This window comes from Theropithecus gelada, chromosome 19 (assembly GCF_003255815.1).
Source record: "Theropithecus gelada isolate Dixy chromosome 19, Tgel_1.0, whole genome shotgun sequence".
NCBI classification, from domain to species: Eukaryota; Metazoa; Chordata; class Mammalia; order Primates; family Cercopithecidae; genus Theropithecus; species Theropithecus gelada.
The window spans coordinates 6387078-6399640 of NC_037687.1; the positions used below are offsets into that span (position 1 = coordinate 6387078).

A 12563-nucleotide genomic window follows, 5' to 3' on the forward strand; every position below is an offset into this window, starting at 1 on the left:
GAAAGTCTTGGGGGCCACACCCCACTCTAATCGGCCGAGACTTGCTCCTCAACTTGTTTCCTCTCACAAACACAACTGCGGCCGGCACGCAGTCTTTTTTTTTTAAACAAAAAACACTTTATTTAACAAAAAAAAAGGTGGGGGGCAGGGTTAGGAAAGCACATTGCGCCTGAAGAAAACTATTTTCTCTTGTATTTTTCTTAAAAAAAAAAAAACAAAACACAAAGTTTGTAATTTTCAATCACCATTATCAGGCTTTTTAAACAACATCTATAAAGAACAAACATCTGCTTCAAAACTACAGGGAGGGAGGGAGGGAGCGGGGGAGACAGACAGCACCCGCAGACGGGGAGGTTTTGTTATCATTTATTTGTGAAGTTAAAAACGAGCGATAAAAAGTAAAAACTGCCATACAATTTTTTTTGTTGTTCTCATTTTGTTTTCAGTTTCAATCTCCTCTTGAACAGATGAAAAGACAACAGACCAGTCCTGGGAGGGGGGACGGGCGGGGCCGCAGGAGCTGAGCCAGGGCAGGAGGAGAGGAGAAGAGGGGGCTTGGCTGCTGGGGGAAGGGGTCCTGCAATACAACACCTGGTCCAAGGAATGTTCCACCTCTAACTAAAAAAAAGAAATAGCAAGAGTGACTTTTTTTTTTTCCTTTTTAAAAGTTTATTTTAAAAACAAGAAGAGGGCTGAGGGTGGGAGAAAATGAATTGCTTTATCCTCAGAGAGGCAGGTTCAGGAAGGCTGGGGGGTGAAGAATAGAGACTTTTTAATATATATATATATAATTTTCTAAGTTCTGCTTTGCTCTTTGTGTTTTAATGTTTAAGGTGTTTTTGGCAGAGATCGAGATCTCGCTATCTTCTCTGGCTGGCTCAACATGAAGAATCCCAATTTTGAAAGAAAAAGCATGTGAGACACAGAACAGGCGAGAGAGTGAGGGCCCAGCAAGCCCCCAAGCCCCCTCCCACCGCTTGCCGCGAGGGCTCCCCGATACTCCCCACGGCAGCCATCGCTCTCTCGCCAAACAAAACAGAAGCCCCCAAACAGAACAAAATGGAAAAAAAAATAAAGATTTTTCACAGATGAAGAAGTTCACATTCATTCGATTCATTGAGCCTGCGGAGAGGGAAGAGATAGGAATTGGTCACTACGGGGAGGGGAGGGTGGGAGACTAGGGGGCGGAAGAGAGGAGGGGCTGGAACACCGTTGGGGGGGGGGGCAGGAAGCCCCCTCCCAAACCTGCGCTGGCTCAGGCTGGAAGGACGTGCTTGGTAACTGTCTAGCCAGGTGCTCGCGGGACTCGCTGAAGTCACGCTGCTCCCTGATGGAGAAGGAGGGACAGAGCGGGAAGAGAGGAACGGGGGCCGCGGAGGGTGGAGGCGCTAGGGTCGGAGGGGAGCTGCCCTGTCTCCGGAGGGCGGCGGCTCCCGGCGCAGCACAACAACATGAACAATCCAGAGATCATGGTGTCCCCACAACACCCCTGTGAGGTAGGTTGGAAGGTGGCAACGATCTTCACGCCCACTTCACAGACAAGCCCGGGACACAGGCAAGCGCGAGCGCATGGGAGGCTAAGCCCGGCGGGGCAGGGGCCTGGGCCGCTCCCCGCGTCCCCACCAGTCCCTGCCAGAGCCGGGCCGCCTGCAACACAGTCACTTGGACACGGGAAAAAAGATCACGGGTTAAAAAAATAAAAGAATAAAAAGAACAAAAACCAAAAAAGTGATGCAGAGAAGGGGAAAAAATAGACGTTTTCTTCCCAAGTGGCCAGATTGTGAGCAAGGTGGCGGCCGGGCCGGTGCCCATCGTCCGCGCTGTCTGCCTGCCCCCCGACTCCCCAGCAGTTCAGAAGTCCCGCCTGCGAGTCTCAGCGCTCCCCAGCATCACGACAGCGGCACACAGGAACGAGCAGCCGGCGCAGGGAGGCCTCTTCGTTTAACCTCTGGACCCAGCGAATGCTTCCCTGGTGGTGCGTGGGGACTCCCGGAGACCTCCAGCCACACGGCCCCCGCTGCAGGCATCAAGGGCACACCCCGCAGGGGAAGGGGTTTCCGGCGCTACCCACTAAGGCAGGATGGACGGTGGCCGGGGGTTGGAAGGAGAAAGGAGGAGGAGGAGGGTGGCAATTCCCACTTGCCTGCTGCTGTCCCTGCTGCGTGGGCGGTGGCTGGGGGCCGCCAGGACCTGGGGTCTGTCCGTAGTAAGCGGCCTGCTGTCTGTAATATTCCGCCCAGGCGGCACTGTAGTCTGGCTGGGAGCCTGGGGGAGCTCCTGGACCCCCTCCGGTGGCCACTTGCGCTGTGGGTGGACAGACACAGGTGAGAGGCTGTGGGTGAGGGCTGCCCCTGCCCCTGTCCCCAATCGGTGGCCACTCACCTTGCTTCTTGTAGTACTCCTCCCAGGCCTTCGTGTAGTCCTGCTGTGGGGGCGCTCCGGGCTGCTGGGGCTGCTGGCCTGTGAGGGCGCCAAGACAGGTCAGAAACCACTCCCCCGGCAGGGCTGGAGCCCCCCCGCCGCCCTGCAGACTCACCGATCTTTTTGTAATACTCTTCCCAGGCCTTAGTGTAGTCCGACTGGCCGGTGGGTGGGGGCTGAGGGGGCTCACCCTGAGCCGGTGGGGCCGCAGGGGCCGGCGCAGGGCCTGGGACGGGGCCCGGGGGCTGCTGGTAGTAGTGTGAGTAGTAGGCGGCCCACGCGGCGTTGGGGTCCGCGGCCGCTGCAGCTGCTTTGCCTGCAGGAGATACCCTGGGTGAGACATGGGCACAGAACAGGGCCTGCCCTCCCCAGGTGGCCCATCACTTACTTGGGTCGTGAGGAGCAGGCGGTTGCCACTGGGGGTAGGTATTGCCCCAGCCCTGGGGTGGGTACTGATGAGGAGGGGGCCCCCCGGCACTGCAGGAGAGAAGAAAGGGATGCTTGAGCAGTGGTGCGGGGGTGGCCGCAGTCGGCCCACCTGGGGTGGGGACGTTGTTCAGTGGGGGGGGGAACAAGAGACCCAGACCACCAGGCTCAACAGGGCGCCTGGGAAAAGCCTAGACAAGAGGCAACTCGAAGGACATGCACTGTCAGCTCGAGGACACGAAATAAGCCCCTGAAACTTCCACGTGGGCAGAGAGATGCTGAAAGGCATATGTGCTGTAGCAGTGGACAGGAGAGAGCCTGTTGATGGTATCCACAAAAACGGGCTGGATGAGGCCCCCCACCTGCACTTCTAGGGAAATGGGGTCTGTTATTCTTCTTGCCAGCTCAATGAACCCCCGCCCCCAAAGCCCAGGAGGCAGAGAAGGATACTCACTGTGGGGGAGCCCCGGGTGGCCCCTGGTTGAAGGGCCCAGGATTGAAGGGCCCCATTGGGCCAGCAGGGCCTGGGCCGCCTGGGCCTGGTCCAACTGGACAGAGAGGACCCTGGAAGGAAGGAGAGTAGCCGAGGTGAGTGGGCTGGGATCCGGGCTGCGAGCCCAAACCCCCAGAGCCCGCCCCAACCCACCTCGATCTTCTCCTCGATAAGCTGCTTGGCGTGGTCAATCTGCTGGGGCGAACCCCGGATGATGAACAACTTGAAGTTGGGGTCCCCGTTGGGTGGCAGCTGCCGGGAGATCTCTACGAAGGCTCCCGTCTGCTGGTTTATGGCTTTCACATTCTCGCCACCTGCAAAAATGCAGAAGGTGAAGGTGGCCTGCAGTGGTGGCCCAGGAAAGAGGGGGCAAGGGGCAGGGGGCCACACTCACCTCGGCCGATGACCAGCCCACACTTGTGAGTGGGGATGGAGAAGGTCATCTCCCCACCAGGGGGACCCCAATTGCCTTGGCCTCTTCCTCGGCCTCGCCCCCCTGGGGGCATGCCTGGACCCCCTGGAGGACCTGGGGGACCACTCTGCAAGACAAGAGGAAGAAGATGAACCCTAGAAGCCGCTCTGGTCTCCACACTCCCCTGGAGGCCCTGCCAGCCCCTTCAGCACCCGGGGCCACCTACCCTGAGGCTCTGGAGGAGGTCATTGATGATCCGGGCTGCGTGCTCGCACCTGTCTGGGGGCCCCATTATATGAGCAATCTTCTCGGGCCCTGTCCCGTCATCTGAGGCCAGCACCAAGAGAGCAGAGAGACAAGTTTAAAAGAGCCCACCCCAGAGCCCTGCAACGCTGCCTCCAGCGCAGACACCACGCTGGCCTGAGATCTCAGACACGCTGCGCCGCTCCCAGCCTCCACCCGCTCAGGGATCGAGGGGGAGGCAGCCCACATTCCCAGAGAAGGAAACCCACGGCCAAGCCAGGGGGTGGCTCAAGCTTCTTCCAGCACACAGCACCACCAGCACTGTGAGATTTTACAGAACAATAAATATCTGAAAAGCCAGAGGGGCCCTTCTCCCCACGGCAGGCAGCTCAGAGACTGGCTGAGGACTGGCAAGAGTCCAGAGCTGAGGTGGAGTGACCTGATCCAGCCTGTGGGACACCCAGGGCTGTCCTGTTAGGATGGGCTCCATCATGGCGGGAGGAAGAGGAGATCTGACAGGGACAGGGACACATGGTCCCCCTGGATGTGGAAAGCACATGTCACCCCCTCATGCAGCCGTCCCAGAGGAGAGAAGGGACTGGGCATGTTATGACGGCTGGACTAGGAGCCATGAGGTGCTATGGAGGCCACCTGGCTGACCACGCTGCCCAGCTCCCTCAGAGCCTGCCTCCTGAAGAGGGTGGGGAGAGGGGCGCTGGGCAGGCCCTGACCTTGCTTGAACTGTATCCGCACACCAGCATCATTCTGGATCTTCTTGATCATCTCTCCGCTCCGGCCAATGACCACGCCAACAGAATGCCTGGGCACTGGCACCTGAGGAAGGAGGCGGCAGGGTGGGCTCAGCCCGCAGCTCTGCTGCCCTCTGCTGTCCACTGGCCACGAGGAGCCACTCATCCCGGCCCCTCCCTCCACCGGGGGGTGAAGGCAAGGCCCACACTCACATCAATGCCTCCGCCAATCCGAGATCCGTACTCATTCCGGTCCCCAAAGCCGCCTTGGTCACGTTCCCGGAGGATGTCCATCACCATCTCGCAGGCTTGCTGCAAACACACAGGAGAGGCAGCCCTCACGGGTGAGTCTTGCTGCCCCACACACCCCCTACCTTCTCAGGGGATGTGGGCCTCAGCAAAGGACCCATGAACCCTGGCTGAGCCCAGCATGGCACCCTACTAAGCTTTCTACCTGCCACTTGAATGGGGAGGCACTGCCAACAGTCCCATTTCCAGATAAGAAAGCAGAAGGTCAGAGGTGAGGCCGGTGCCTCACACACACAAAGCTGGGAGTTAGTTCAGGGCTGAGCTAACACTCTTGCAAGCCTCTTGGTGTTATGACCGACTGTTCATGTATCTCTCCGGCGGAATGCAGACCTGAGGCTGCTGGCCCTGCCCACCTGCCCATGCTGCTCCAGAGCCCCATCCACCACCCCAGGGTGTGCTCACCTGCACTTTGTAAGGATCCCCAATGATTCGGAGAGGTTTGTCCACATTCGTATTCTGAGATCCGTCCTGAATTAAGATCATCTTCACTCCAGCACGTTCCTTTACAACCAAGGTTAACTGTTAGTGCTGGGCTCTCCCAGGACTTCCTGGGCTGCTGTGGTGGTGGGGGGTGGTGCACAGATGCGGAGGAAGCTGCCCAGGTGCTGCCCTCACCTGCAGCTGCTTAATGGTCTCCCCGCCCTTGCCGATGACCAGGCCAGCCTTGCCTGCAGGGATCATGATCTCCTGCACGGTGCCATTCTGGCCCCCGTTGGCGTTGTCGTGGAACTGTCCTGGGGGGCCCCCACGACCCCGAGACACAATGTCGTCCAGCATCATCTTCGCTTTCCTGGGAAGAGGAGTGGGTGCCACCACTGGAGAAAGGTACTGGTCTGGTGGCCCACCCAGCTCAAAGGGAAGGTGACCCCAACATGTGCAAGGATGACAGGGAAGAAAGGCCAGTCACTGGAGCTGTTCAGGCTCCAGATTCCCCAGGTCTTGGGCTGCTAGGGAATCAGCCTAATGTTAACATGGCTCTCTGGAGAAGGGGGCAAGAGTGGAGCACATGCGAGTTGCTCCCAACTTTCAATTCAAAGGGACGGAGCGGGCTTCTGCTTGTCCCCCACATCACAATGAAAGGTCCTGCGGGGACTTACTGGACAGATTCTGGGGCTCCTGTCAAGGACACGCTGCGCTCAGGTAGGCCACCGCTGTCTGGAAAGAGGAAATAGGGTCAGTGCCCTCCCTGGCCCACAGGCAGAGAAAGGCCTGCCTTGGACATGAGGAAACTTTCAGAACAATCAAGAGCCACTTCTGTCCCATTCAGCAGCTTGACAAATCAGTTTACTTCCCCTAAACACCTGGGAGGCTGCTTGAGGCAAGGCCAAGGTTGGGAAGGGATCCCAGAAGAGAGGCAGGACTTTTAGGGAAAAGGATGAGGTGGAGGGAATGGCAGATTGCAGAAGGTCCAGAACCTGGCCACCCCCACTACTAGCGGTGACCACCAGAGCCTCTTCTACAGACAGCACGTGCCACACACCCACATGAAGCCTCAGAGCCCCCGACCGAGCAGGCTTTCTGCACCTCAGGACTCTGAGATTCAAAGAGGGAACTATACTGCCTAAGAGCAGGTGTACAGTCAGAACTGGGATCTGCACCTGGGCCTGACCTCAGAGGGATGCCTCTTTCCAAGGCACCACCTGCCTCATGCAGTCTTGCCGGGGGCTTTCACTCACGCGGCAGGTCAGTGCAGTGCTGCGGAGCTTGGTGTCTGCAACCAGGCCCCTGTGTGAAATGCTAGCCCTGCCACCTCAGTCCATCCCTACCCACTGAAAATAAGTCACAGCTGCACCCCGTGGGCAGTACCAGTGCAGTGAGATACTGCACTGAGCCCAGGCCATAGTAACCACCAACAAGCGCCAGCTCGCTTCCTGTCCACAGTCCCCGTGAAAATTAATTAAAGGAAAGTGCAAAGGGCCCAACCCCGGCCCCCTTTCTGGCAGGAATCTGACGCTCTTGTACCTGGAGAAATCTGTACTTTGCAGCCTGAATCCTGTTGGATTTTGTTAATTTGTTCACCTCCTCTGCCAATAACTGGATGGAGAAAGAAGGAGAAAAGCAAAGCGTGATGAGGGAAGGGAGCCCGGGCCTCAGGAGACTGCGTGGCCAGGGCCCCAGCCCCTCTGATGTTCGGGAGGGCAGCAGTCCTCTAGAGGGCTCCTATCCTCTGCCCAGAGGGGACGAAGGAGGAACAAATGAGAACAGCACACAGGAGCTCTCTCAGACCAGGGCTTCTGGGCTGGCAGGAGCTCACAGGACACTTCCTCCTGGGGAAGAGTGGGCCTCCCCACCCAAGGTAACCCACACTCACTCAGGCCCACCATGCCGTCTGGGACCCTGTACTCTTCTGTCATTGAAGTCCTGTAGAGAGACATGCCCAAGGTCAGTCCTCAAGTGGGAAGGGAGGAGAACAGAAGCTCTGGAAGGTCTACTTGAAACCAATGCCACCGTAGGCCTAAGCAGAATCTGACCAGACAGGCCACCAAACCTCTGGAGGCCTCAGTTTCCCCATCTGTGCCCTGAGAGGTTTGGTCTGGGCATTGCGGGCTGTGGCCTGGTGCCTTTCCATTGATTCAGGGTGAGAGCGAGCACTGAGACTCACAACAAACTGACAGTCACTCTATGTTGCTGAGCTCTAAAAAGCCAGCTGTATGTCCTTTTCATCTTATTTTCCTAGTATTTTATGAAACTACCAGCCCATTAAAAAACAAACAAACAAAAAACTGGCCCCCGACAACTGCCCTGTGTCAGGTTCACCTCAGTCCATTTGGTTGGGCAAAGAGCCCTGAGCGCCACAGCACGGAGTGGGATGGGCACTTGCAGATGTGGGAGGGAGGGAGGCAAGGCCCTCCCAGCCTCTTCCAGGACGACAATATTTGTTCTGCTCAGAGTCCCCACCCCAGCGGAGGAAGCCATAGGGTGCGGAGACCACCCTGTCTCTACAGTGACTGCCACGACCCTCTCCTCCCACAGCCCTACAGACAAGGGGTACGAGGAACGGACACAGCTCCTCTGTCTCGTTCCCGTCTGAGCACTCTCTGGTCAACTGTCACTGGGGGATAAAACCTGAGAGAGGCGCCCCCAGTCAGAGCCCTCCCAAGTCAGAAGAAAGGCCAGTCTGCTGGCCAACAGACAAGAAAGCAGTGTGGGCCCCACCGTGGCTTACCTTGGAGGAGGATGGATGGGTCCAAGTTGAGAACTGATTGCTGTAGAGAGAAAACCCAAAGCAAAGACTGGCTTAGCTCCTCCTTGGGCACTTGGCACTGCCTGCCCCGGGGCAGTGGGAGCTGAGCTTGGCACCATGGTCCCCAGCCTGCTCCAGTGCCTGATGGATGCTGTGGATCCCCTCCCCATAAAAGCAGAGTTCATCTGCCTCAATTTCAGGGGTCCTGGGATCCCTCAAATGTATGGGCCCCAGAATGAAAGCACCAGGCGCCTCTGTAAAGAGCTGCCACCTCCTCACTGACTCCTGAAAACCTCAACCCATTGAAGCCACGTATCTGCCTGCAGACCCCCTGGACTTACAGTCTCCCTGGGAAGCCAGCTTCTTGCTCTCCGGTTGATCTGGGAAAGAGAGAGGGTGGCAGATGCAGCACCCGCCCACCCACGGCCACCTCGAACCTGATGCTGGTGCCACATGTCCAAGGTAACCAGTGCCCCTCAGCCTGCACCCTTAACAAGAGCTGAGACAGGAGCCTAGGAGAGACCGGCCCCTGATGGGGCCAGACTCCGCCAATCCCGCCACCAATGCCCAGAGTAAAAAAGCCTTCGGAACACGCAAACACCACCAGGCACCTGAGTCCTCCCGGTTTAGGACAGCACCCGCCTCTAGCAGGGAGGGGTGTCATGGATAACAGTGGAGTTGGTCAGGAGATGATCACCCACTACTCGCGGTCACACGACGCACCCCAGGGCTGGGCCAACTTCACATCAAGACTCACTAACTGCTCCTGGTTGCCTCAGCCTCCCAGAAGGGGAGGAATCATCTTGGGAACTTACAACTTCGACCCAGTCACAATCAATCTGCCCTCCTCTCTGCCACCTGATACCTCAGGATGGCAGACGGAACAAAAAGAATTGACAAAGCCGGGATTGCTGAAGTTTAAAAAGACCAAACAGCAGCAACACCCACCCCCTCTGAACCACACTCAAACAAAAACACCCCTTTAGGCCCCCAGCCCTTCCTCCTAAGCTAAAGACGGCAGCAGGGAGTTACCTCCATCTTCCAACTGTCTCTTTTGGCCCCCAAAACCAAAATCAGGAGTGCTGTTATTCACTGTTGTGGCAGCATCGCCTCCAATTTTGGCTGCAATCTAGAATAAAGTAGTAAGCACAGAAGAATTACCACCAAAAACAACCCTCCATGGCACCCAGGTCAACTTCTCAGAACATTTCCTGGATATGAAAGCCCGTCAGGTCTTGGTGTCTGGCCCTCCAATTTAGGGAAGAGTCAGCTGGTTAAGACATCCTAGAACGAGTTTTGAACCTAGGCCTCAAGGTTCTCACCAGTTATCCGGGATTATCAAAATTCCTCTCTTCCCTTCTGCTGTGATTTGTGTCTTAATTGTGGCCAGCCCATAATCCACACTGACTTCATTCTACGGCTGACGGGAACACAGGCTCAGGTGCCAGGGAGGGTCCCCAGGTCATCTCCAGGAGCTTTCAGACACTTCCTTCTGCCAGTGGCCCCAGCTCACACAACCAGAAAGTGTGTGTTTTTTTAGCCCAGTTTTCCTGGGATGCTGAAGAGTTCAACTTTCCCTTATCTCCCCCACTCTCAAAATCCTTTTTTCAATTTACTGAATAAATTTGATCAGAGTGATCACTTCAAGGGATATGAAATCCTCATTTGACCAAAACAGAAAACAGAAGATTCTTCGGATGGCTGGACGCGGTGGCTCAGGCCTGTAATCCCAGCACTCTGGGAGGCCAAGGCGGGCAGATCACTTCAAGTCAGGAGTTCGAGACAACCTGGCCAACATGGTGAAATCCCATCTCTACTAAAAATACAAAGATTAGCTGGGTGTGGCGGTACACACTTGTAATCCCAGCTACTCGGGAGGCTGAGGCAGGAGGAGCACTTCAACTGGACAGGTGGAGGCTGTGGTGAGCTGAGATCGCGCCACTGCACCCCTGCCTGGGTGAGAGTGCGACTCGGTCTCAAAAAACGAAACAAAACAAAAAACGAAAACAGGACTCTATGGGACACAAGTTCCATCTCAGACACGTGAAGAGCAACTTTAAAGAAACCTCAACCCAGCAAACTTAGGATCAGAGTCCAGGTTTAGAAACCTAAATCATATTAAGAATCTCCCTTTCTACCAGTCTCCATTTTTCTATGCTGCCCTAGAGCCAAAGTTCATGGGACGCCCACAGGAGGCCTGTCCCCACCAACTGACAGCACCAGCTCCCTCCCTTCAAGCTGCCCCAGAATCAAGACGGTTCCATGGGCAATAAGACCAAGTGCACGCTAGAACCCACCCAACTCCAAGGGTGAGTTAGTCAGAGACCACAGAGGGCCAGAACACAGGCGTTCACCTAACGGGACCTCCCACCTTGGGAGGAGCCAGTCTCTAGCCCCGGAGGCATTGAGACAGCCCAGGAGCCGGTCGGTTTCCCGAAAGGCTGCAAAGTCCTCCCATTCTACAGACCACCAACCCTCCAGGCCATGAGGAGGCTGCGAATGGAGCTGGAGAGGTCAGTCCTAGTAGCATGTGACACTTCCTTGTTGTCATCACGCCTTAATACACGGTGGTGGGAGACCCTCCCTTCTTTCTCCCAGAGAGACAGACCACGCTTTCGAGCCACCAAAGCATCCAAAAGCCAGTCCCCATGCTCGTCTTCCCCATTTCGCACAAGTGCTCAGTCCTAAACAGGTCCCCATCCACTTTCCCGACTCAAGAGCAAGGACTGTCCCTCCCACCCCCACAATGTCCCTCCTTCTAGGGAGGGAACAGAAATGGGATAGGGTTGGGGGCAAACACTGCCCTTTGCCCTGATATGGGGAGGAGAGTAAAGGCTCTCCACCCGGGAAGGTGGACCCCTGCCTCCAGGCATGTCCTAAGGCGGGGGGCTAAGGGGGGGCTCCCAAAAGTGCGTCCCCGAACTCAGGGGCACCTGCACACCCAGGGGCCGCTCCTGGTGACCCCCAGTGCGCCCCTACCCCCTGCAGGGGGGTCACCCGCAGGGAGCCCACTCGAGGCGCAGCGGGAGGGCCAGGCCCCCGCCTACCGCCCACGTGACCCCGCGACGGCCCGGGCCCCCCCTCCGCGACCCCGCGCGCGCGCGCGCGCACGTGACCCCCGCCCCCTCCCCCGCCTGCGCGCGCGCGCGAGCGCGCCCCTCAGGCCCTCGGCCTCCTCACCTGGCGGGCCCGCTGCACGGCGTCGGCGAAGGCGTCCTTGCGGATTCCCGGGCCGCCTCCGCCGGGTGGCTGAGAGGGGCCCCCGGCCGACCCCCCGCCCGGACCGCCGCCGCCAGGGCCGCCGCCGCCCCGGTCCCCCGCGCCTGGCGGGCCCGGCGGAGGGCCTCCCCCGGCGCCCCCGGCTCCCCCGCCCCCGCCGGCGGGTGGCGGCGGCCCGGGCGGGGGTCCTCCCGTGCTGTAGTCCGACATGGCGCGGCGGGGCCGGGCCTGGCGCGGAGGCTGAAGCTGAGGAGGCGGCGGCGGCGGCGGCGGCTCAACGCGGGAACAAGGCCTCGCTCCACACGGCCGCGGAGCACTCTGGGAACCCAGCCGCTGGGAAGACGACGAGGGGGGAGAGGGTGGCCCCCTCCCGCCGCCGGCGTGACGGACGGCTCCTGCGGGCCAATGGGAGGCAGCCGCCGCACCCCGGACGCCAATCGCGAGCTCTGAAGGAGGTGGCCAATCGGAATGCAACGAGGGGCAGTGGGCGGGAGGTTCAGAGTGACTGACAGCTCTCAGAGGCAATAGCTGCGAGCTGTCGGTGTTGGGCGGGCAAATGAAGGCGATCTGAGAAAGCAGGAGGCCCAATGAAACGCGAGTGCCAAATTCGCGGGGCGGCTTCAGAATTAGATTGACGGTTCTGAAGAGTCACGTGGACTGTAAGGCAGGGCCTAGTGAAAGACTCCTATGGACTGGCTGGGTGGGCGTTCGGCTTGATAGTCGTGGACAGAAGCCAATGAATGCACGTGAGAGGTGGTGCTTGTAAAGATGGGCAGTGAATTGAATCCAATCCCTGACGAGTTCTGGGTGATGAGGTTGGCTTTGGACTTTAATTGCTTCCCTTGTTAACCAGAATCCCTTTCTAGCCCTGACTTCTAAACCAATGGCTGAGCGACATGGGTGGGTGTTCGGTGACTGACACTGGTCTGGACAAATGGGAATGAAGGAAATCAAGGCGCCCAGTTTTGGTGGGAGCCAGTGGAAGTGCCGCTGCATTGGGGCGGAGTCGGCCACCAGACAGCGAGAGGGGATTAGCGGGAGCTGTAGTGAATGGCAGCCGACGTGGGCGGTGGCAACCGGCTGCCCGAACTCAGGCCTGACGTCTGG

At 58.1% G+C, this 12563-nt stretch overlaps 1 protein-coding gene across 3 annotated transcripts; it reads right to left on the reverse strand.

Annotated features, from left to right (window-relative positions):
• Positions 1–98: 98 nt before the first annotated feature.
• Positions 99–12257, reverse strand: KHSRP (KH-type splicing regulatory protein). Of its 3 annotated transcripts, XM_025367626.1 has the most exons (20): positions 11418–12257; positions 9270–9366; positions 8579–8617; positions 8220–8259; positions 7365–7414; positions 7016–7087; positions 6151–6208; positions 5669–5843; positions 5456–5554; positions 4958–5056; positions 4727–4829; positions 3979–4079; positions 3735–3879; positions 3494–3654; positions 3302–3411; positions 2810–2898; positions 2537–2737; positions 2383–2460; positions 2144–2304; positions 99–1122 (listed from the first exon to the last, which is right to left on the reverse strand). In XM_025367626.1, the coding sequence occupies exons 1-20, from the start codon at positions 11664–11666 to the stop codon at positions 1114–1116; spliced, it is 2136 nt and encodes a 711-aa protein (XP_025223411.1). In that variant the 5' UTR covers positions 11667–12257; the 3' UTR covers positions 99–1113. The 3 variants fall into 3 exon arrangements, with proteins under 3 accessions (XP_025223411.1, XP_025223409.1, XP_025223408.1); XM_025367624.1 differs by having other exon boundaries at positions 99–2304; XM_025367623.1 differs by having other exon boundaries at positions 99–2304; positions 2383–2737.
• Between the last annotated feature and the right edge of the window lie 306 nt (positions 12258–12563).